Source organism: Varanus komodoensis, unplaced genomic scaffold (assembly GCF_004798865.1).
Source record: "Varanus komodoensis strain SLA01 unplaced genomic scaffold, ASM479886v1 scaffold92, whole genome shotgun sequence".
Lineage (NCBI taxonomy): Eukaryota > Metazoa > Chordata > Lepidosauria > Squamata > Varanidae > Varanus > Varanus komodoensis.
This window is the reverse complement of record NW_025336624.1, coordinates 954,347-978,844: the sequence shown is the minus strand read 5'-3', so window position 1 is coordinate 978,844 and position 24,498 is coordinate 954,347. Positions and strand designations below refer to the sequence as shown.

The 24,498-nt window shown below is 44.6% G+C and overlaps 1 protein-coding gene across 1 annotated transcript; it reads right to left on the bottom strand.

The window, feature by feature from the left end:
* Positions 1-4,833: 4,833 nt before the first annotated feature.
* Positions 4,834-22,964, bottom strand: CD79B (CD79b molecule). The gene is made up of 5 exons (XM_044418761.1): positions 22,881-22,964; positions 14,121-14,420; positions 13,578-13,696; positions 12,496-12,537; positions 4,834-8,610 (listed from the first exon to the last, which is right to left on the bottom strand). The coding sequence occupies exons 1-5, from the start codon at positions 22,948-22,950 to the stop codon at positions 8,512-8,514; spliced, it is 630 nt and encodes a 209-aa protein (XP_044274696.1). The 5' UTR covers positions 22,951-22,964; the 3' UTR covers positions 4,834-8,511.
* Between the last annotated feature and the right edge of the window lie 1,534 nt (positions 22,965-24,498).

The window sequence follows — 24,498 nt, the reverse complement described above, 5'->3', positions numbered from 1 at the left end:
TCTCGTCTAACCGTACCAAGGAAGTTGGAGTATAGCGGATAGGATTCGGTGATGGCACAACGTCGAATTCGATTCCATATCTGTGCTGAATGATAGATAACACCCACCCATCAGATGTGATGGACTCCCAAAAGGAGAGCCGACTCTTCAGTCGATCCCCAAATGAGAGGGGGGAGGGTAGAGTTGGAATGAGAGGAGAGGTTCGCTCGTTGCATCAGTGCTGTCGCCTGTCCGTATCAAAGCGGCGGCGGCCCTGTTGGAAGCACTGGGGTGGTTGTTGCCTGCGACGCTGCTGACGTTGATGCGGTTGCTGTTGCCGAGGCGGAAATAGTTGACGGTACTGTGGACATGACCATGACCACTTACATCGGGGTAGAGATCGCAATTCCATACGACGGTCCGTCATCCTTGATTCATGGATTTTCTTCAATTTGCTATCCGTCCTTGCATGGAAGAGACCGGAACTGTCGAACAGCATCTCCTCAATTCTCCGCTTCATCTCGTCCGGAAAATTGCAATTACGCAACCAGGCGTGTCTGCGGAGGGAAATGGCACCGACCAGCAACCTCGAATCAGAGTCCACGTGGTGCCTCGCGGTGAAAAGCTGTTGCACCGCCACTTGCATAGCTTCCTTAACAAAAGTCTTAGCAAGTTCGCCCTGGTTTCCCGGGAGGGTATTGATGATGGCGTCCAGGCGTTGCATAAGGAAATATTGGTAACGCGCCAGGGTTGCCTCATAATTAGAAATTCGGAAACCAAGAAATTCGTATACCCAGCGGGTGAAGGAATCAACCTTTCTGACCTCTTTGTGACGAGGCGAGGTGTGTCCATGGGCTTCCCGACCCTGCGAGGATTCTACAACAACCGAATTCAGCTTGGAGTGATGGAGAAGAAACGGGATGTCCTCTTCCCGGACCCAATACATGGACTCATATTTACAAGAAGTCGGTTGTGGGTGAGCTGCGAGGTCCCATGGCTGGGTCATTGCCTGCCGTAAGGTCGTAATAAACGGCAAGGCAATAGATGTGGATCGTTCGCCCCTGACCACATCATAAAAACGATCGGTGCTCGGTCCCAGCTGTTGGTGGGCTTCTATATCGAATGATCTCACTAGTCTGGCCATCAGATTGTTAAACGATATATACGGTTCCTCGGGCGACCCCGGGCCCTGAGAAGCAGGTCGAGTCAGCCTCAGACTTGTCGGATTCCATCCAGTAGGGGGGTGGTACACTGGAGGAAGAATCTCCTGGTGACTCTGATCTGCCACGTTCTTTAGATGGGGCCCTCAGAGCATCTCTGGGTGTTGAATGGAAACGTTCCCGAGGCGCTGGTGGTGAAGATTGCCCCCTGGAGGTCGGATAATAGGCTACTGAGTGGTACTCTTCCCATCTCGGAGCAGAGGAGTACCCGGAGTGGTACCAATCATCAGACTTCGCATCCGAGGAACGGCTCCTATGGCTTCTCGGAGGGGAGATGGCGATCTCAGTATCCATCGGGATTGGAGGCATCGGGGTTGGTGATCGAGCTCTAGGTGGAGAATCTCGTATTTCCCCATCAGAGATGGAAACACGCCTTGAATCCAGAATGGGTTCGGCTGTCAGTCGGCGTGGTGAGCCTGGTGGGGTAACCCTCATAGCCACCTGGATGGTCGGGACCGAGGGGGTCGGTTCTGGAGCAGGGATTGGAATCGAGGAAGAGGCCGAGCCTGAGTGGCGGTGTTTTGCCTGCTCAGGGTTCTTCGGCTTCTTAACCGGCTTGCCCGTCTTATCTTTCTTGGCCTTCTTATGCACAGGATAGTTATCTGAGTCGCTGTGCTTTCTTTTTTCCTTTTGTTTCCTCGGCAGGGAAACAGACTGGTCGGCCATGGTATGAGCGCCTTCTTCAGAAGGGTGTGAGGGCGAAGCAATGGAGGAAGAGGCCGGGCGTTACAGCAGGTGAGCCGAAGTTGGACGGCCTTCGGGGGGGCCACAAGAGTGGAAGGCTTAGCCACCAGCCGGTCCGATTGGAGGACAGCCTGGTCCCATAAGAGTTTGCGGAGGCGGTTCTCCCTGTTCTTCCTCGCCTGTTTAGAGAAGGCCAAACAATGGCCACACTTATCAGTTCTGTGCCCTTCCCCCAAACAAAGGAGGCACAGATCATGCGGGTCCGCGGCGGGCATTTTGGAGCTGCATTTTCCGCACTTGCGGAACACCGCCCGTTGCACCATCATAGAAAGAAGAAAAAAGGAGATAGGAAAGCGGGAAAGTAATTTTTTTTTTTTTTATAGGAACGATAAAGAGGAAAAAAAATGGTGCAAAGTTAAGAAGAAATATAAGTGAAGTACTAACAACAAGAACAAGGGATACAAACTTGGTAGGAAAAAGGAGAGATTTTCGAACGAGCAAGAAGGTAAGCGAGAGCGAAGCGGCACGAGGCACAACAAACGGTGGTCGCAAAGACTGGAAAATGGCGGACACTCCGCTCCTTATATAATGCTAGGGGGGAGGGGGAGCGGAGTTCCCGCCAAAAACCGTTAGCTGTTAATCTTCCGGCCAAAGGCACTGTGCAGGCGCAGAACCCCCCATATGTGTGATGCACAGAGGCCACGATGAAGAACTGAATCCCTTTGAAGAAGTTGGAGTTATGCCAATAGTCTGAGGTATACAAAGTTATCAGTGGTGCAAAGAGAGCACACAGAGACAAGTTATGTTCTCTTTCAAAAGAGCAGGAAACCACACTGTCACCTCAGAGCATCCAAAGTTTCTGCCCATATACTGAGAGCAAATAACAAGGGACAACTATCCATGCCATGGCCTGGTTACTTGCTTCCTGAAGGCATGTGATTTGTTAATGCCACTGGGCTGGAAGCACCTTTGGGCTGATTCAGCAAGGCAATATTGATGTCATTAGAAGAACAATAACCATGCCTTGTAGGCAGGGCTTCCTATCATCCACAACTCAGTAAGGCACTGCACTGGAGGAGACTGCAGGAGAACATAAGGGCACAGAAAGAGCCATACTGGGTCAGATCAAAGGCCGGTCTAGTCCAGCAAGCACGTGGGCATGGCAAGCGGCATCAGTGCAAAAGTAGCACCCCTCCTGCTAAAGTTCTGCAGCTACTGATGTGCACATGCATGCGGCCTGAGCTACTGGCAGTATGGCACCATCATGATCAGCAGCCACCGATAGCTTTCTGCTCCATTATTTTGTTTAATCCACTTTTAAAGCCACCCAAATGGGTGGCCAGCACTGAATCTTGTGGAAGTGCATTCCACAATTTAGCCACATTTGTGTGCTGATGTACATGCTTTCATTTGACCCGAATCTCCCATCAGTCAGCTTCATGGGATGATTCTGGGTTTTAGGGTTATGAGGGAGGAGAAAAATGACTCCCTCTTCACTTTCTCAGCATTATGCACATTTGCATGCACGTTTTTTCTCTAAGTTAAACAGCTCCAGATTTAGTAATCTTGTTTCATAGCAAAGTTCTTCTAGCCCCTTTATCATTTTATTTGCCCCTTTCTGAACTTCCCCCCTTAATTATTGCATCCTTTTGGGGTGCAATGTTTAGAATGGAGGACTTTATCCTACAGGTGGCCACATCATAGATTTGTATGAGGGCAAATGTATAGAGAAATATTGGCAACTTTATTTTTGTGTCCTTTCTTAATTTTGCCTAACACAGAATTTGCATTTTCAACCAAACCTCACGCACAGCTGATATCTTCAGGCTGCACACCACAACCCCAAGATCACCAAAGCATGAATAACTGAGACAAGAGTCTCCCTCTCCAGATGGGGTCACAACTGGCACACCAGCGTCAACTGGCCATACTAGGCCCTGGCAGTACCAGTTAGGGGTTGCCTTCCTTCTAGTCAGTTCCACTACCAACTACTCTAGGGCACAAAGTCACTGTCTGTTTAGAGCATTGAGAAATCGAGCCCCCTTTTCCTGAGTGAAACATATATACATTTAACCAGTCAATGTGTGGGTAATTGAAGTAACCTGCTGTTACAACTTTTCCTTGCTTGAGTGCCTCCCATCTTTCATTTTCCATCTCAAAATCACCCCAAGCATTTTTCTTCTGGAAGAGGATAGAATGTCCCCCATAGAATGCATGCACTGCTTCTCTCTGTTCCATCAGTTTCCATCATGCCCAATTTGTCCCCTTTAAGACTTGGTGCATCACATCTCCTATTTAGGCTCAGCGCCTTCTAGCATATGCACAGAAATACCTGCATATGGTGTCTCTGCTGTGTGCAGATGTCTCTGCTGTGTGCATCTTCTGCTATGGCGCTTAGGTCTCTTGAACTGACCTTCGTATTTCACCACATGCTCATGGCCTGTTCCCTCCTCATACCCATTTGGGCAACTGGGGACATTTTCAATGTCATCTCCTAAGGATGATCTGACTCCTGATGGATGCTTCCCAGATCTGTTGGCTTTTCTTCAGGCTGCAAAAGTGCCCCAGTCTCTTACCACTTTGTCACAGCAAGTAGCTTTCAGTCATAAGGACAAGCAAATAAGAAGAGTGCTGCCTTTTGCTTTGTTTATTAAAAATTATACTCCAGCTGTCAGTATTTCTACTCCACTTTGAAATGGACTTTTAACAAATACAAAATAAACAAACAAAAATTCAACAGGTGAACATTCCCCTCACCCCACATTTCTGAGATGCAGTGAAAGGAAAATTGCATGCTACCACCTGAATCTCTGCATGTGATGCAGCTTTTACAAGACAGAAAGAAGCTTATTATCACTATTTTTAATTGAACTTATAACATTTCCATTCAGGAAAACTGAAGTCAGGATGGTAAACAAAATAAGGTCAAAACAAAAATAAGACTAGAAATAGGAAAATCATAAAAGCAATACAGGGATGTTGAAAATACAAAAATAGCATAACAGCAACTAATGTATGAAATACATTTCAGATATCATTCAAGTGAAAAATGGAAAGCAAAATTCTTTTCACAGCATGATTAAAACTTGATAGGAGTATTGGAAACTTATATAAAACCACTGATAAAGTTGTTCCCGGAGCCCTCTGGATACCAGGCAGGCATGTTTTGGTGCCATATTGCACAATAAAAAGCCAACATTTTAAATCTGTCAGACCATCCAATATATTTCACAAAGTCCTCCCAACTCCCAGAGGAATTAGAGTTCTGTCTGCTTTCTGTTTCTTGTCGCTGTTACATGCCGGCAAGTTTTCTCCAACTTGTGGCAACCCCATGCATGAAGGCCCCCCACAAAATGCCTGTCTCCGATAGTCCCACTCAGATGTTGTAAACGCAAGACTGTGGCTTCCTTTATGGAACGGCTCACCACATTTTGAAGACAGACAATCTCTGGGCTCAAGCTTTCTCAAAGGTCACAGCCCCTGACATGCCAGCATCACTGCTTGATGATAGCAGCGCAAAGGGTGCATCTACACAGTGGTGAAGGAAAAGTCCTCTGTGTAGGCAGAGACATTCTCATCTCAATTCCACATGCTCCAGGGCTAAACTCCGGTGTCACAAGCCACGTCTGTAGCCAAGACCGCATCCTGCTCATGCTCAGAAGCAATTAGGATTGTCATATGCAGTAGTTGTGTAGTATATGTTGTTTTAGCTTAAAGCTGTATGTGTCATAAGTTTTATGGAAGGATGGAATTTAAAGCTACAAATTCTCTCTCAACCGCTGAACTGAAAACTGGTTCCAGAGTTTGACCCTGGTGTAGTGAGCCTGGGTTCTAGTTCAGCCCTCTCTGGAGTTCTGGTTGAAAGACCTTCCATTAGCAGAAGCAGTTATAATCCCCAAGTGCTAGAAATGGGCATCCCCCCCCCACTTTTAAAATGGCCTTAGCTTCCCCTTTACCACTTATGTAGGAATGATGGGCATACATCTGCTTCCGTGGATAGGTTTGTCGTGATTTATCCAAATACAGCACTATGTTTGTATCTTCTTACAGGAAAAAGGGGTTAGATAGGGTGGGTGAGATTTAATATCCAGCAAGTAGGTAGCTAGCAGGTGTGTAAATGCCAAGAAAACAATGCGTAAATTCTCCCGTGTGCAATGCAAGGCCATCTGCACATGCACCAGGCAATGGCAGCTAGGGAAACACAAGGTCACATTCATTGACTGTGGTGAGGAGTAAACCCTGGGAAGGACACTTTCAGTGGAAGGGAGTAAGGCACAGGGGTGAGCACCAAGGGCTTCCTCTGAATTTGTGAGAAGGACTAAGCCTTAAGGAACTTTCTGCAATGCTATGGCTGAGCACTGAGTGAAGGCATAGCAGAAGTTATGCCTCTGGGCATCTACACTGTGTTCTCTGTTGTGTTACCACAACTGGCCACATCCATGTGCCCTTTGCAAATTGCTGAATGAGATGTTCAGAAATCAGAGCATAGCAAAAATATTGTGTAGGTGTTTGGGAGAAGGTGATTGCTGAAATGCTGGGGGTAACATATGATTGTTACACCTAGTAGAGAGAAGGGATCCCTGACCTGCCTTCCATACACAGAAGGTGTCTCTGCCCTTTCCTCAGTTTGCCCATTTATGAGGGTTCCCTAATCTGCGGAGCATTTCCATATGGCAATAGGAGTCACCATGAGGGAGGGTGGGGAAGTCTACTTCTGCCAGGCCAGTTGCACTGTTTAAATCTGGATCCAACCTAACGATAGCCTTATCCTCCCTTGCTAGCTGCCTATAGGTTGCAAGGTTGCTTATCAGCCAAGGTTAAGTCCATCTGAGCTGGATTGAATTTGGGTAAATGTTCATTTGCTATATGTAACATACCGTCAGGATTCTTGGAGCTGATACAACCTCATAGTCCAAGGCAGGACTCAAAGCTAGGGAGGATGTAGAGAGCACGAGTGTGGCACGGCAAGCAGAACTGAAACTTGGTTATGAAAAGTACTATTTTCACACTCTGTCCTTGCCCGTGTAGCTTTGTTTTCTACAGTAGCCATTTTCCTGCTACGTATGTGTTTAGCTTTGCTTGATGAAATAACAGGAAAAAAGGATATGGCTCAATGAACCTCAGATAAAGAAGAGCACCATACATGACTATCTGAACCAATATTTGCTCTTAATATCAAGTGTTTTCTATAAGGTGGTGCATGATTGTGGACTGCCACTGTATTGGGTCAGTCCTGCCCTAATTCTGCATCATGCATACAGTGAATATACCAGGTTTCAAACTAAGCACTGAAAGCTGTTAGTCTGGAGTGACAAATACTTCTGTTTCTCCCCTCTTCAGTTGCTGTTCTAAAATCTCTTTTGTTGTTGTTGAAAAATTTGCAAATTATGGATAGCTCTTATAAGAGAAGAAACTGACTGCAATCCTCACTCATCCTTCCTTTCCACCCAGCAAATCTGCACCAGTCAATTGCTAGAGTTCTACTCACTGGTGGATGGCTCTGCTTTGGAAGAAACACACCAGGCTTCCATATCAAGCAACAAGTGCAATAATTGTTTGCAACAAATTATTCTGCTGATCTTTGTACATGAACTCTCTGAGACAGGAAAGCAAATTGCATCTAACCAATTGAAAATGCATCCCACAATCTATCTGCTATTCCTACATTTCTCTCAAGTGGGAGCCCCCACATCAGTCTTCCCCAGATTGGTACTCCTTCAGATGTTTTGGACTTCAAATCCCATCAACCTAACCAGCATGCTCTATGGCTAAGCATAATAGGATGTTTAGGCCAAAACATCTGGACGGCACCAGCTCGGGGAAAGCGGCTCAAGACAATTCCCTGCTGGTGTGCTTTTCACACATTATACTTTTCACACAGTATCAATCCATCCCTTACTAGTGCTGGAAGGAACCTTCCTACACACAACACACCAGGGTGCTTGGGGGAGTCATAATTAGAAGTGTTTCTTTAATTATCAAAAGTTTCAAATGTTTGAAATTCTTGGAGGGGCACTCACTGAAAAAAAATCACTGAAAAGTTCTCTTGCATGAGACTAATTGAGATGGATCTTGTTACTCACCCCTGTTCCTCGGGTCTTTAAGGAGAATGATAAAATGCTAATGGCAAGTACCAGTTCACCAAATTCAATATTTCCTTATCGAGGTTTCCTACAATCCACCCAGGAATCTGAGGAGGGGACCTCTTCAAGCTAGGAGGATGCAATTATTATTCTATTTTGAAATGAGCTCAGGTTAGAAGTATATGTCTGAAAATCTGTCTACCCATAAATTTACCTATGCTTTAATTTGATGTTGCACTATTTTGATTTTTCCTCAGATGAATTGAGTTCCCTGCCTCCCCCACCTCAGGGTTTGTGTGCTTCTTATCACCCTGCATAAGGAATCTGGGGTGTCTGTGTGTCACATTTTGTTTTAGTACTTCAGCTAATTTGAGATATGCAAGCAAGAGACAGATTGAGAGCACTTGTGCCAAAAAAAAAAAAAAAAAAAGGTCAATGCTTCCCTAGAGTGGGATTTTCCTACTGGGCCATGGCCCCAGAATGAAATGTTGCCCTGTTGGTCCGGTCATGTGCGGTATGTCCCACTGAGAATGTTGCAAAACGTTTCACTCCTCGCATGGATGCTCCCCAATATTCCACTTCTCTGTTCTCTCCTGGTAAGGCCCAATATCTTCATATGTATCAGCTAATTCAACCGTCAAGCCCTGAAGAAGAGAAATGTAGAACTGAAGCATAGGAGGAAGCATTACAGGGCAAGAGACCCCTGTCATTCTGAGTGGGTGTGCTTCCAGATGAAGTTCTCAAGGTGCCATCAGCTTGCCTCATCCATGGAATCTTCCAGCTGGTCCAGTTAATGGTGATTTCCACTTGTCTCCCTCCCAGAAACCCTCCATCTGGAAGCACCTGAAAAGCTGCACTGTCAGCACATTATAATATCCGTGCCCTTTGGAGTGATACGTTTAGGATACTGACTGTCCCGTGCTTGGAAACAAGCCGTAAGAGCATAAGAAGCATCCTTCTGGTTCAGACCAGAGGCCCTTCAAGCCCAACACCTTGCTTCCCACAGTGCTCAACCAGAGGTTGGTAATATATGAAACCACCTTATACCATATCAGGCCATTGGTCCATCTGTCTCAGTTTTGTATGCGCCAGATCTTCAGGGTATCAGTCAGCGGCTCTACTGGAGATCGACTGCATGTAAACCATGTACTCTCTGCTGAGCAGGGTTGCCTCAGACCACAATATTTGGGCTGGAGGTAATGCCTGACCCTCACTAGTATTCCACAGGATTCCGGGGCAAGTTCCTTTGAGATTTCATGGCTGCTAATGAAATACTTACCCTAATCAATCCTTCTAATGCCCCTTTAAAGTAATCTAAGTTATCTACTAGGGCTATGTCTGGGGGCAATGAATACCATACATTAATATGAGACATTATTGTTATTAATTACATTTTGATACTGCTCTTGGCCAAAGCTCTCTGGATGGTTCACAACAGGATATAAGAACAATAAAATACAATATATAAACAGCTTTTAACACATTTTAAAATTGATTTTTTAAAAAAGTAGATACATTAATGGAGAGATTACTTTAGATATATGAGAGGAGAGATTGAAAGTGCAGGGCAAGTTTAGCCTTGAGAAGAAAAGACCAAGGGGAGATATGATAGCACTTTTTGAATACTTGGAAAGGCTGCCACACTGAGGAGGGCCAGGATCTCTTCTCAGTCATCCCAGAATACAGGACACAGAATAATGGCCTTAAGTGGCAGGAAGCCAGATTCCAGCTGGACATCAGGAAAAACGTCCTGCCGATTAGAGCAGTATGGCAATGGAATGAATTACCATGGGGAATTGTGGACTTTCACACACTGGAGGCATTTGAGAGGCAGTTGGACAGCCAATTGCCAGGGATGCACTGACAGGAGTCCTGCATTGAGCAGGACTTTGGATTCCATGGCCCCTTCCAACTCTTGTGTCAGGGTCTGCAGCCAGGATGTGGGTGGCTAGAGGCAAGACAAGAGGAACAGAGGCACCGGGGCCAGGGCAACTGGACTTAGGAAAGACAGGGTCCAAATGCAGGGTTTAATGGAAAGTCCAAATCGTAGGCACGGTAGAGGCCGAGGTTGGAATGCAGAAGAATGCATGAGGGCAGAACAAGGATGTGGTCAGGGATAAGCCAAGGTTCAAGAATCAGGAGGACAAACAGAGGAGCAGGTACTTTGCATAGGATAACAGGGCAGGAGACACAGTATGGCAGGACACGTGGCAAGGCAAGGTACACAAGACAACAGGAAGCAGATGCAGCAAGGGCCAGGCAAGGGGTAGGAGCTGAACCACAGCTCCCAGGAAGGAGCTGAGGCAACATGGCAAGGCAGGATACACGGGTGAAGCAGGATATAGATCAGGCAAGAGGTAGCCACAGCAGTGAGGTAACATGCAAGGCAGGCACCAGGAGCAGGAACCATTAGGCAGGATGCAGGCGCAGCAGCAAACAGGCAAACCTGTGCTGCCGAGGCAACATGGCAAGGCAGAAGACAAGGCAGGAACCAGGAGCAGGAACAGTCAGGCAGGACACAGGCACAACTGCAAACGGGAGGACTGCACTGCTGAGGGAACAGCAGTGAGGGAGCCATCAGGCAAGTTGCAGGCACTGCAGCCACAGGAAAACTTACATTGCTGAGGCTAGTTCTGGAGGGAAGAGCGTGCTCTGATAGAGCTCTTCCTCCAGCGCTCCCAGCTGAGCTCCAGCAAGCCTGACTGATCCTGCAAATATGGTGGTGGTTGCTCTGGTTCTGCCTACCAGAGCAACCCAGATCCTGACATGATGATTCTTGTTGTTTATTGTGTGAAGAGGGTCTGGATCTACCACCAGTTAATATCAGTGGATGATCCTGAATTCCAATATTACGGGTGTGTGTGTGTGGGGGGGGGGTGGGACGACACTCTGTACCTACTTTCCGGTACATCATGTATTTTTTCATAAACTTCTATCATGCTCTTCCTTACTTGTCTTTTTCTGAGTTGAAAGCTGCAAATACTTTAGACTTTGCTTTTAAAGAAGTGCTGGTCTGACTTGCTGGATCAGAGAAGTTAACTTAAGAACAAGCCACCAATTATGGAGTTATTTCATCACTGCTTGTGCTAAGTGTGTTGAGGAATCAATTGACAATAAGCTCTTGGCCTGCTGGTGGACCATATGCCTGCCATCAAGAACACCAGAACACCTGGACCCCCTTTATTGGAGAAGGACCAGATATAATAGTAAGCAGGCTATGCTTGCCTTACCCCTGAACCCTACTGTCCACCAAGAGTGCAGTACGGCTTGAGACCAAACATCACCCTCTCCCATGCAAACCAGCCTGCTTCCTCTTGAGGTGCAGAGAGGGGCTGGAGGAAGAGCTCTGCTGGGGTGGTGTCCCACTTATGGACCTCATTCCTAAGGGCACACATAGCATGATGCTCATTCTACCATCCTTTAGGGGCCAAGTCAAAGTATTACATTTCTTTTTATGGCTTATTTTAATGTGTTGTTATTATTTAATGCTGCTATTGTGGCTTTAAAAATGTATTGTTATTTGTTGTTGACTTATTTCAAGATCTGAATTTTTAGCTTATTGCTACATTGACAAGTTAGTTGTTTATTTTGTTGTTATTTTGGAAATTCAGGATAGAAATATTTAAATCAACAAATAATGGGAAGAATGGGTGAGATCACCCATATGATGCAATAAATGCACATGCAATGTGCTTTGAAGGCACATGGATGTCCACTAAGTCAGGGATCTACCCTTGCTGGGCACATGTATTACTCGCTGGCAAGGCTCGTGGTACAAGCAACGCTTGTTCACCTGCACTTGCCAAAAAAGCATCCAGCTGACAACTTCAGGCAGAAATCATCTGTTCTGCTGCCATGGAGATTCATTATCAAAAATAATAATGCACCAAAGTTTTCTCCTGTTTGTTGTATAATGATCCTGTGATTTGCTGTAATTGCCTTGTATAGTGCTGGCTTTTTTAGGTGTCCTATTCATACTAATAAAAAGGTCAGATACAAAAGTAGCACGACAAAATCATGAGTAGAAGCCCAGAAAAATTAATGGATGAGTTTGAATGAAGCACCTTCTCTGTGACTTTTCTTCCCGACCTCTTTCTCACTGGCAGGCACACATTTGTATCTGCCTGTTCACAGGCATTCAATTGTTTGAATGTCTCCAAACATTCTTCTTTCCCCTGTTCACACGTGTTGCTTCTCTCCCTCCCTCCTTGTGTTTGCATGACACAGGGGTTGGCTTAGACTGTTGTCTGAACTTGCCCTACCTCTTGGGGGATGGTTTGTAAGTCATTCTGGAGAGACTTATAAACCACCCCAGTCAGCTGGGGCTTTCTTTCCTGAATGCACAGACATAACTGCTCCATGTTCCAGTAGCGGGTCGTCATGTGAATAGGGCTGCCTTCTCCCTCCTTTGTCGCTTGGCTGAGTTGAAACCTTGGCTATATTCCAACACTTTTTTCTCTTCCCTTCCAAAGAAGTCATACCCCCTTTCCTGCTTTACTGTTCTGAAACAACCTCACAGTGTTGCTCACCTCATAAGTGTGATCCTCCCCGGGTGCATCTTTGCTTTCACCCTAAAATGGAACAGAGGAACATCATCACACTCAAGTTCTCTGCTTGAGAAGAAACAACCCGGGCTCTGCTAGCACAGTGTTCTTTGTCTTTTCTTTCCAACTCCTGCTAGCCCAATTTCAGTGTGCAGCTATCTTCTTTTTCTCAAAGCCATTAAGTCCTAATCTCCACAGTGATGGACAACAATGGAAATTTATAATGTCTGTCTGATCGGAGACACTTTTCCAAAGGAGCTGAAGATGCTGGATTGCTTGGCTTCTTTAAGGCTAGTTGACCAGAGGCACCAGAGGGAGCAAAACATCTTTTCAACCATTTTCACTTTATTATCCAGTCTTGTCATCAGTTTTATAGCACCTCTGGCCCCATCTTCTCTCATAAGGTTTGCCTGGGTGCTTCTGACCAGGGGCATTTGCTTTTCATTCTACCCAAGAAGGCCAGGTTGAGTAATATGCCAAGGTGTGCAGTAACAAGGGACTGGATGGGTGATTCAAACTGATCCCTATAACTCAGGGAAGGTACTTGAGCTTTTCTGCACCCATTCACTGCTTGCTGCCCACCATGCTCTGAGTCAGATATCTCGATCAATCCCTGATCTCTTGCCTGAAACACCACTGCAATCAATGCAGTGCCATGGCGGATGCAGGAAGAGGTGAGGAAGGTTCTGCACCGAAACTGGGAAACATACAGAGTGGGGCGTCTCCCGTGATACCCCTGACCTTGTGAAATCAGCCCTCCGGTGACAGTACTCTTGCTTCACAGTTCAGGCAACCATGTTAAGACCTCCGAGACCATGTTAAGACCACTCAGGCTACCTGATGAAGGCTGTACCTTAAACTATTAGTTTGTTTTACTGGGGTGTTGTATTTAACACTTTATTTATATTCTGTTGTTGATAAAGAGGGCTAAGCATTAAATAAAAGAATGTAATAACAACAGCACCAGATATATGAAATTGTGCTATAGCAGCAAATCAGCAAACTGTATCTTAAGTATCACTAATGTTAGAATCTGGCCTCTTGCCAGGAGTGCCAAATACACTCACCTTCCCCAGCGTTAGGAGCAGAGGGATGCTCACAAACAGGACAAGAAGGGTGGACTGAATCACAATAATGGCATCTTTCAGGGTGTGACGACTTTGCACTTGCTCAAAGGTGCTGATACCTTAGAGGAAGAAGACAGGCTAACCTCAGTTCTTTGTTCTGCTGTGGTCTGGCACCTTGTCATACCGAGGTGGTGAACACTAGCCTGAGGCAGTTGGTGCATCTAGCAGTGATTTCAGTTTTCCTTTCCAACTTTGACGTGAAATGGTTCTACGCTATCTAAAGTAGAATACAAAATCCATGCTGCACTGCAACTGCGAGTTCCAAATGTAAGCACATAAGCATGTGGGGCTTGCATACCACTGCAGATATGGCTGACCCTGTAAACGGGAATGGCTGGGATCCAGTGTGCCAGCTGGAATGTTTTCCCTGTGCGGCCAAGGGAACAGGGCTTAAGGCAGGGCTTTGCCTGGGGATGGCTCCCAGGCTTGCATACTGGGCCTTGCAAAGAGGAAAGGGGAATATTTAGGAGATGAAAGCCTCACCCATGACTCTGAGCTCCGTGCTACAGCACTGCTGCTGGATCCTCCGCGAATCAGAAATGTTGCTGTCACAGACATAAATGCCACTGTCAGCCTGCTGGAGTTTTCTGATATGCACCATCACCATAGATTCATTCCTTGTCACCTCCACCCTGGAAGTGTTCTTCAGCTCCAGATATTTGCCCTTCTCAGCCTCTTTGTACCACTTTGCCATGGAGTTCAAAAAGCAGTTGAAAGAAACATTGTTACCCCGTCTTGCAGCAATGAAGCGTGAATGTGTCAGTTTCAGAGCAGCTGAAGTGTCTAAATAAAATGTGAAAACCACATAAAAAGGAGATGGAAAGCTGAGAGGAAGAGGGAAGAGTTATCTATTTGATTCACCACAGACCTGAGGTGCCGCTAGAACATTTTATACAAATTCCAGCTTTGGGCACATTTTTGAAATTTCAGTCTAAAATTCATAAAACGATGGAGCTGGAAAGGGCCATTGAGTTGAACCCCTTGAACCCCTGCCTAATGTTGGAATTCAAAGGCTTCTCTACATGAAGAAATGGATTACTTAATTTTGATCATTGACCAGTAAAATACAACACACAAATAATACCACAGATCAGCACAACAGAATAGATAAAACAGACAACACCCAGTACTTTACCGAGGCTTCTTGTTTCATTTTCATTGAGGGAGGGTAGCAGTGTCCTTCTCCCAAGCTTTTTCCCTGGGGAGTTTTCCTTTCTGCCTTTCTATATATTCCTATAAGTTCTACTACACAATTCTGTTGCATACAGCAGAATTGTGAAAATACATTCAGGTTCTGTAGAAAATAGCAGCAGAGTCCTGGAAAATACTGCATTTTCCTTGTGCTATGAAAGGAGGCAAAAATGGCTGTGAAGCAGACCCCCAAACTTCCATGAATGAGGAAGTAAGAGGCACAAGAATTGCCTCGTGCCCTGAAGCCCCATTTGAAAGCACCCCTGACAAAGGGCTCCTGTTTCCAGTGGAATACCTCCAGTGATGAAGAGCCCACCAGCTGGACTATTTCAGATGGATTTTTTTCCTGATGTTCACTTAGAACCTGCCTTTCTTTAACTTAAGCCTGTTGTTTAATGCCCCACTGCCTTGGATGTTAGAACACAGGTTGCAAGCCTCTTCTATTTGACAGTCCTTTCGGTACTTGCAAAATGCTATCATATCCCCCTCAGTCTCCTCTTCCCAAGGCTGCTCCTTCAACATTTCCTCCTTCAAGCCTTCCTGGTAGGATTTAGTTTCCTACCCCCAATCAACTTGGTTGCTTTTCTCTGAGCTTGTTCCAGTTTATCCAAATGCTTCCTAAGGCACAAGGTCTGATCAGCACAGAGTAGTTTGAAATGAATACTTCCCTTCATTTAGAAATGATACTTTTATTTAGCAGCAGTACCTGAAACTGAATTAAACTTAAATTTGATTCACCATTTTCGTGGCCACCTCAAACTGCTGACTCCCACACAGCTTGTGATTAACTGCAAATCCAAGATTTTTTCACCCATACTATTGGCAAGCCCAATATCTCACATCTTATACATGTGTATTTAATTTCTCTTTCCTAAATGAAGAACTTTGTATCTGTTTCTGTTAAACTTCATTCTGTTATTTTTGACCAGCTTTCTGATCAATGATCAATATAATTTTGAATTTTGCTTCCATTTTTTAAGATATTAGCTTTCTCACCCAATTTTGTGTAGCCTGCAAATCTGATAAGTGTCCCCCACCCACACACACACTGCTTCCTCCAAAATGTTCTGGGCCCAGAACCTAAACCCTGCAACACCTAATTTGATACCTCCCTTTAAAATGATAAGGAAACACAGAACACTCTTTGAGTGCCACTCTGCAGCCAGCAGATATTCCCTCCTGGATACACAACACGACGAGGGGGGTTGATTGTGGTTGATTGTGTCCGAGAAGCCCAGCACAATGTCTCCTGGAGGCCAGACTCTCTCCCTGGCCTCGTCTCCCAGCAGGGTCACCCAAGGCACAATGGCTAAAGCAGAGACCAGACTAAGATGCATCCGCCCTCTTCAGTCCCGCAGCAGATGAGAAGGGGTATTTCTAATGGCAACAGGGGTGGAAAAGCTTCTGAAGGGCAGCTACTGGGCAGCAGCAGTAGCTGAAGGCAGCTTGGGTGGAGGATCTTTCATCTACAGTGGAAGGGACACTCCCTTCTGGTTAGTACTGTGCAGAAGGCGGCAAGGATAAACCACTTCTGAATCTTCTTACCTTGTAAACCCTATGATGAAACACTAAATGAAACAAGAACTAGTGCCAGAAGATGAAATTCCCAGGTCAAAGGGCACTGAATCAGCTACAGGAGAAGAACAAAGTACAAATATGAACAGTGCTGTCATGAATGATGTGATTAATGAATGCCATTAATCCATTCGCAATGTCATGATCTTCCAGAGGTTTCTGTAAGATGATTGGGAATTTTTTTCTCTCTCTCTAGAAGGTATTATCACAGATACTTGGTTTTGCAGTTCTCAAAACTGTGAATTTGTGTCTTCAAAGATCACATGCCTCTTCTTCACAGCAAAAATGTAATAAAATAAACATACAGAGCTGAGAAAAAGACCTTAATTGCACTGTGCCTTTGCAAATCTATGTACACAGGATCAACCCCTTACCTCTTAAGTGCTAAGTTTCAAAAATTCAGTGAAGAGAAGATTGTTGGGAGTGGTATAGATCTACACAAGCAAAGTGTGAGGAGGGAGAGGCAAACAGTTATAATGAAAGTGAAACCTTTTAAGTGGAATACTCTACATGTCTTTGGATCTTTTTGTGTATAGCTCAAGGTTTATCATATTATTCATTCCCTGAAGGAGAAAACCTATAATGGAAGCAGGCTGTAAAAGAGACCCAGTTTGGGAAGATTTTAATGAAGTTTCTCTGTCTACAGGTTAGGCAGGCATACATGCAAATGTAGAAAACCATGATTTAAATCTAGTTTTACTGACTAGTCACTTAAATTGATTTGTTTTAAATTAAATCCACCCTGTCACAAACAGTGCCAAAATACAACTTAAATAATATTTCTGAGGAATTTAAAGCCCAAATAATGTATTTGCATTACTGAAATCAATTGACCATGAATCTGAAGAACTATGGACTGAAACCAGAGTTTTTCTCAAGGAATAATGCTAAAAGGCAATTTCTGTAGCAAAAGGAAAGAAAAAGCCTAGATGGATGACAAAAGAAGCCCTCAATATTGCTAAGGACAGGGAAAAAACAAAAGCAAAAGGTAATAGAAATAGGATCCGATCCTGAATACAACTTTTCAGTCATCTTCGCGCAGAGACAAGAAGAGCTATTACATAGGCCAGTGCAAAGAAACAGAACACCAAAACAGGAAATGCAAGAGACTTTTTCCAGAAGATCAAAGTAATCAAAGGGCTATTCAAACTTAGATTAGGAATGTCAAAAGACCAAGAAGGTTACATACTATCTGACCAGAATAAAGAGGTGATAACTATACAGAACAGGTAAAAGGATGACAGACCTCTTTGACGGGGAATCCTACAATATCAGAAAGCAGAGAGAAAGCTGATCTGAAGCACACAGAAAGAATAAAGCACCCTGAGTAGATAGGACACCAATCAAACTAATTTCAAGCTGCAGAGACTAAATGGGTCCAAATCCTAACAAGAATATGCCAACAAATATGGAAAATGAATCAATAGTCCACAGACTGGAAATGTTCCACATATATTCCAATCCCCAAAAAGGAGGTACAAAAGTATGCAGCAACTATAGGACCATTGCACTAATTTCACAGGTAAGCAAAGTGATGCTCAAGATGCTGCAACAAAGAATATTACCCTACAGTGTGAGAAATGCATGATGTTTAAGCTGAATTCCAAAAAGGAAGAGAAAGGATGTTCTCAAGAACATGTGGCAATATATGTTAGTACTGGAGCACACCAAAGAATTTCAGAATATCAGTCTGTGTTCTATAGACTACAGCAGCCTTTGACTGTGTAGATCAAGAGAAGATACGGATGGTGCAGGAAGAAATGCGTGTGCCCTAGCATTTGATTGTCCTGTATAACCTTTATTGTGGAGAAGCTAGGGTTACTGCAGAAGTGGAATGGTTTCCTCTGGGCAAAGGCACAGAGATGGACTGACTCTATAAATCAGCCTTCCCCAGCCTTGTGCCTTCTGTCAGAGGCCTTGCTGGATGGGAATTCTGGGAGTTGTGGTCCAAATGCCTCTGAAGGTCTCCAGGCTGGGGAAGACTGCCATAAAGGAAGTCACAGTTATGACAGCTGGAGAGCTGGGGCTAAGGTTCTGATGGAATAGGCTTCTTCAGATATCTCCAAAGTAAATGGAGGGTAAAAGAGAGCCACTCAGCTAAAAAGACAAAAAGCTGTGAGATGACAATGACAGAACTACTAGTTTTGCTCAGCCTTCTCTCAAAAGGGGATCAGTGTCTCATTTGGCATATGTAGCAAACAGACTGAAGGAGTAAGAGAACAGCTTGAGGTTGACATAGGTGGTCAGGAATATCAAGGCACCACAACTGAGTTCATTTCCCCAGGTCTAGGAAAATTGCATCCTACCTTGTCGAAAGAGGCAGTGGGTGCAAGGGCTTGATGGCTTCTTGATGGTTATAAGTGCTGCTTCTTTGAGAAAGAGACTTTTAAGATTTTTAAGAGCATTGTTTCTTTGAGTTCCTTTTCTGTGTTTGCTAGGTGCTATAGATGAGGTAATTTCCAGGTGTCTCAGGACAATGGGTCATCCTCCTTGCAGGGTTGTTTTGCCTGATCTCCTTAAGGGGGAAATGCCTGACCTCTTGTCTGCAAGAATTTCAGCATTCATTCTTCTCTCACACAGGCTAGCCCAGGATACTTGGTCCTTCTTCCTGAATTCAAGTCTCCCCAACATGGCCCATGGCCTAAAAAGCCTGTTCTGGCTTGGGGGTTTATGATTATGCCACTAATATTGATGTATACATGTGTCACAATGGACTCTAATAAACTCTATTATCTTTGAGAAATTATGGAGAATGGGTGAAGTACTGGAAGACTGGAAGAAGGCAAATGCTGTTCTTTATCTTCAAAAGCAGCAAAAAGGAAGCTCCTGGGAATTATAGACCTGTTAGTCTCACATCAAGGCCCAGAAAGTTTCTAGGGCAGATTATTATATTCTAGGGCTCTCCACCTGTAGGCAGCTTGACATTGTTGGATTGATCACTGGAAGCCAGCATGGATTTGTCAAGGATGAGTCCTGCCCAACTCATTTCAATTTAGTAGATTGTAAAAATACTGTGGACATAATGGAACTTAAGCAAGGCATTAGTAGAGTACTTTTGCCATTTCTTTGCCACCTGTCAGCAGTTTGCCATCTTAACTGAGTAGCTGTTTTTTATCCTCTATTTACTTTGGAGATATCTGAAGAAGTTGACTTGGTTGCTGTTCTTATCCCTTGCCAATCTTACTTAATTTGGAGTTTCAGCCTTCCAGACACTGATCTGCCTTTAGTGACTAATTTTCACATCTTTTCACATTCTGCTGCCTTCTATTTTCACTTTTGGGTTGTTTCTGATTTCACCTTTAGTAACTAGTTATTCAGGAACCTCCATCCTCTTGAACTTTTCTTCCTGTTAAGTTTTCCTGCTGTGGAATCCTACTTGCCATTGTTCCAAATTTATTAAAATCATTTTCCTGAAGTTCAGAAGTACATGATTGGACCCTTCCAAGCACAGACCATCCACTCAACTGATACGGAAATTCTGTTTGGGACCTCCTTTGCTGCTAAACATCTTTTAACTCTTCCTGCTAGTTGATGCCCTGGGAAATGGCTGGTTTACATAACTTCTGATTGACTCAGCTGTGCTAACTCAGCAGGAAGCAGTCCTCCAATCACAAATATTCCTGACAATATTTAATTTGCAGTGGTTGACAATAACGGACAGTGTTTAGTATAGTAGTTCGTCTACTTTTATTCTTCATTTATCCAAAACAGATTGATTTTGAATCGACATACTAAAAATAGTATCTTAATTTTGTGAGCAAGTTTTGAGATTAAAATCCAAAATAGAGAAACTTGAAAAATATAAGAAGTGATGAAGGAGAAAATTGAAATGGCTTGACAAACAGAAGTGCCATTTCCTCAAACGTGGCCAAGATTGTGGAGCAGCAGGGCAAAACAGACACGATCAGGACCAAATGATAAAGGACAGCAGGAAAGAAAAGGCAGGAGATCTAACATTACTGTGTGGAGTGCTCTCTTTTCAGGAGTCCAGCCACTCCATTCCAGTCCCCATTCCCTCCTGGTTTCCTTCCTCCCTCCCTCCTCCCACCACCCATAGCCAGACAGAATTCTGTGGCCATTGATCCTAATCAGTCCTTACTGGGCTGTTTCTGGAGGTTTAATCTACAAATGCTGGGCTTCCCACGAGTTTATACCTCCCTTTTGTGCACGGGTGGTACTGTTTTAGCTATGTAAGGACCAGTGCTCGTAGAATTTGACTGTAATTAATGTATATTAATATATGGTAAGGAAATAACTGTCATATGCCTCCAACCCTCATCCTCACAGCAAGCAAGCATTCTTGTGCTTTAGACCCTTGGAAGGAGGGGATGCAAAATGGAATGCATTTCACAATGAGGATTTTTAGCTGGATCTAGTTATGCTTACAGTAGACCCACTGGGTAACCTGTCCCATTGATTTCAGTGGGTCCAGGCTACTGAGTAAAAGCCTGGTGTGGATGCAGAGAGGTAGCATAAGGAATTACAGAGAAGGCTGGGCAGAGGATAATTAAAAGCCAATTCATTCCAAATCAGGTGGAACAGGCAGATAAAACAGAAGCAGGGCAGTGACATGTGATGGCCAGACCATGGACAAAGGCTTCAGAAGGAGGTACACATGAGTTAAAACTTTTTTCCCTGGAAGGGCACCTGTGCTTTCCACCCAGCTGGCAAAAGTCAAGAGGTGAATATGTTCCTTGTCAACAGGGGAAGTTGCTGTAATGGAACCTGCTAAATGCACGCTTGCCATGATCCTATTAGACACACCGGAGCCCTGGCAAGATAAAGTGGCAGGGAAGCCATGAAGCCAGAGTTTGCCATGTCATTAAGCTCATGTTGCTGACCCATTCGGGAGACATGATCTTCCCTAGACGGCCATTGTAAGACTACAGCAAATATAATCTTCCTGTGGGGAAACAGGTCCTAGGGAATAACATTTTAAATCTGTCACAGAAGCAGGGTATTAGGCTTGGATTCATACAAACATCTGCATATTGGGTGTGATAATTCCCCTTTGTTCTAATTATTTTTTAATTCTTGATAATTCTTTTGTGTTTCCCCTCTACACAAAAAGGTTCTATTTTTAAAGATTGTTTTATTTGATGCTCACAATATCACAAGAGCACAATAATGTGTAAGTGAGGGAGAAAGAGAGAAACTCTATTTGCACAACATTGTATTGTGAAGTGCAGTGATAATGTTCTGTCTTTCACTTATTTGATGGTGCTATTGGCATGCACTCTGCAACAGGAGCATAGAAAAACATTATTACATATAGGCAATGCTCACAAAAGAAAATGGAAAAAGCTTGTAGGGGTTTGTGCACTAGACTAGACTTTCAGCTGGACCTTATGTACATTTGCTTTGAAGTAAGCCACACAGAGTTCAACAGGACTTATTCCCAGGTGAGTTGGATATAGCCTGACAGTGCAATGCAAAGTCCCACTGAATTCAAGTGAGGCTTACTCCCAGGAAAGTGTCCATAAAATTGTAGCCTTTAATGACAAAAATTACAGATGACCATGTGTGAGAAAAATGTAATTCAAAGTCTCTGTCCCTTTGATTTGGACTTAATTGAACTGGGCTCTGGGCAGCCTGATGCAAAAGAGGAGGGAACCGGCTCCTGCAGGTTTAATAGTTGTGTACAAGAGGGGAGTTCAGCAGGTACAGCTTGCATGACAGCCCACCCGCCTGCTGAAATTCCCACTCCTTTCTGCACAGCCTCTAAAAGGCCTGCTCCCTTTCGCCTCTGGTCGCCCTCGCTCCTCACTCCCTGCGGTTCCCTGGCTCCATCCAGAGAGCTCTCAAACATGTGTCTATGGCCCTCAGCCCCACCCAGCCACAGGGCTTCTTTTAGAAAAGAAGTACTGACATTTCAGAGTTCATCCCCAAATTTTAAGCAGGTGGGCAGGAAGTGTTGCACTCCTTTCTGATATACCTCGCTGCACGCATACCTTTTCCTTCCTCTTTCTATGAAGGTCTCTGGGGGTGGTTAGGAGGCAGCCTGCTCAGAAACAGAAGTAGACCACTCTTGGCTATGAACAGCCCAAAAAGGGGGGCCGAGAAAACCCTGCCCAGGACCCCAGCTAGCTTTCCTTCAACTGGAGGACTCATTGCTGAGCCAGATCGATTCAAATGCACCCCCTCATTTTCTAGGGCTTAATTTCTACAAGGAAAAGAACCCAAACTTACAGGCAACTGCCTTCTCTAACCTGGAATCCCTCTCTTTCCGCTCTGGACAGTGCTTTCCAAGGAGCCCTCTGCCTCTTGACCTGACCTGGCGCCCTTGCTTTGGCCCTCCCACTCCAGTGTGTGCCTCACCCCAGTAATTAAGTAGTGCCAGGCTTCAGCTGTGGTTCAAGAGCAGAAATGTCCAGTGGGTTTGAGGCAAGACACTGCTCTTATTAGAAGTTCACCACAAGCCCTGAGCTCAGCTCACAAATATAAATAGATGAAGGAAGAGACAAGAAGAAACCATACCTGTGGCTACAAGGAAGAGGCCCAGCGTGACCCCAAACACCGGGAAGAGCTGGAACAAAGGCATCGCCATTACTCATTAGAAACAAAGGCTCGTGCAAAGTACCTCAGCTTAAGCCTCACCACGGCCCTTGCGACAAAATAACTAGCCCTCAATTCTGTCGTTTTCTGAAAAACTGAAAATGTAGAGGCCTCTCCCTGTCAGTGTCTGTTTCCTGTCCATGCAAATGCCATTGTGACGGGGCAGCCCCTTGGGCTTTGAACTGGGTGCAGGCCATGTCATGAGAGCAAGGGTGCCACAGCTGAGTAGTCTGACCAGCAAAAGAGTCACAAAATGAGGAAGTGGTGATTGGAAGAGGCGGCTACCATCTCTCCTGGCATGCTTCAATGTCTTAAATAGCTGCTTACAGTGTAGAAGTTAGATCAGCCCTCCCATTCTGGTACCCTCCAAATGTTTTGAACTACAGCTCTCTGAATGTTTGGCCATGGGCATGTTGACCACTAGGGTAGGTGGGGGTTGATCTATAGCACCCCCAAAGGGTACAGGATGGGGAAAGCTGCAGTGAAGGATGGGACTAGGGACGGGGAAGGCCCGCTTCAAGCTTGCACTCAGCCATGTGGCTTGCTGGGTGAAGCTGGACCTATTCAGTAAGTCTGAATAGATATGTCAACTTATGCTGGGGCAGAGGGTGGTGTATGCTGGCCCCAGCAAGGTACACTGATCCTGCCCCCAAGTCCAAGTTCCAACAAGTGGATTTCCACTTGCATTCACCTGAGTGTGAGTAGCACTCTGCATGACTGGAAACCTTTAAGAAAACATGAACTGATGTATGCTGTTCAGGATGAACACTCATTTGTTATGATGGATGCTTTTTGCAGTTTTTGATCCATTTTAGAAAAAGCCATAAGAAGATAAGGTCAGCATCTGAAGGAGAACCTAAGGCATGCAGCAAGATAGCATCAAATGTACCTTTGATACTAAAAAACAGAATGAATTGTCTGATGGCCATGTTGCAGTGAAGATAACATTAAATTAGAAATCAGCAAAAAAAGTGTCTAAGGAAATTAAGTAAAAGTACACAGAAAAGAGGACACAGCAGTCTGATTCAACTAGGGATGATGGAATTAACAAAATGTAACTGGAAGGGATAAGTACATCAAGGATAGTTTATGAGTTCATATTTGGATTAAAATTTCTAACTAGAAACCAGAACATGATAGAACAATAGTGGTGAATTTAGAACACATGGGAAGTTTTACTCACTCAGACACAAGAAAAAAATCAGTGAATAAAAGGTATAAAAAAGCTCATTTCTAAAACAGAAGTTGCTTTACAGCTCACTCACAGTGTTGCTTACAAGACATGTGTTTGGAGTCAGTCTCACTGACTGAAGCTACAAAATAGGTATAAGTTTTTGCATTCTGCATCTCTTATTTTAGAATGAGGTTCCTGTACCCATGGTATCCACTACCACAGGCAAAATAAGGTATAGGCTCTTTGTTTTCTTAAGAATTAAGAAGTGTGAATGTGTATGATTTATATTCTGCTCCCTTGCTTCCTACTTGCAAATTGGCGGCCTTTGAAGTGTAGCTTAATGCTCTGTTATCCGTCCTGCCTTTC

What these genes read in the sequence shown, in the direction of transcription:
- CD79B (XM_044418761.1), bottom strand. Translation starts at nt 22,950, where the DNA reads ATGGCGATGCCTTTGTTCCAGCTCTTCCCGGTGTTTGGGGTCACGCTG. An exon ending in CACGGAGCTCAGAGTCATGG is followed by an intron (nt 13,697 to 14,120) that starts GTGAGGCTTTCA and finishes TCTTCCTCTAAG; the next exon opens with GTATCAGCACCTTTGAGCAA. An exon ending in TGCTCCTAACGCTGGGGAAG is followed by an intron (nt 12,538 to 13,577) that starts GTGAGTGTATTT and finishes GTTCCATTTTAG; the next exon opens with GGTGAAAGCAAAGATGCACC.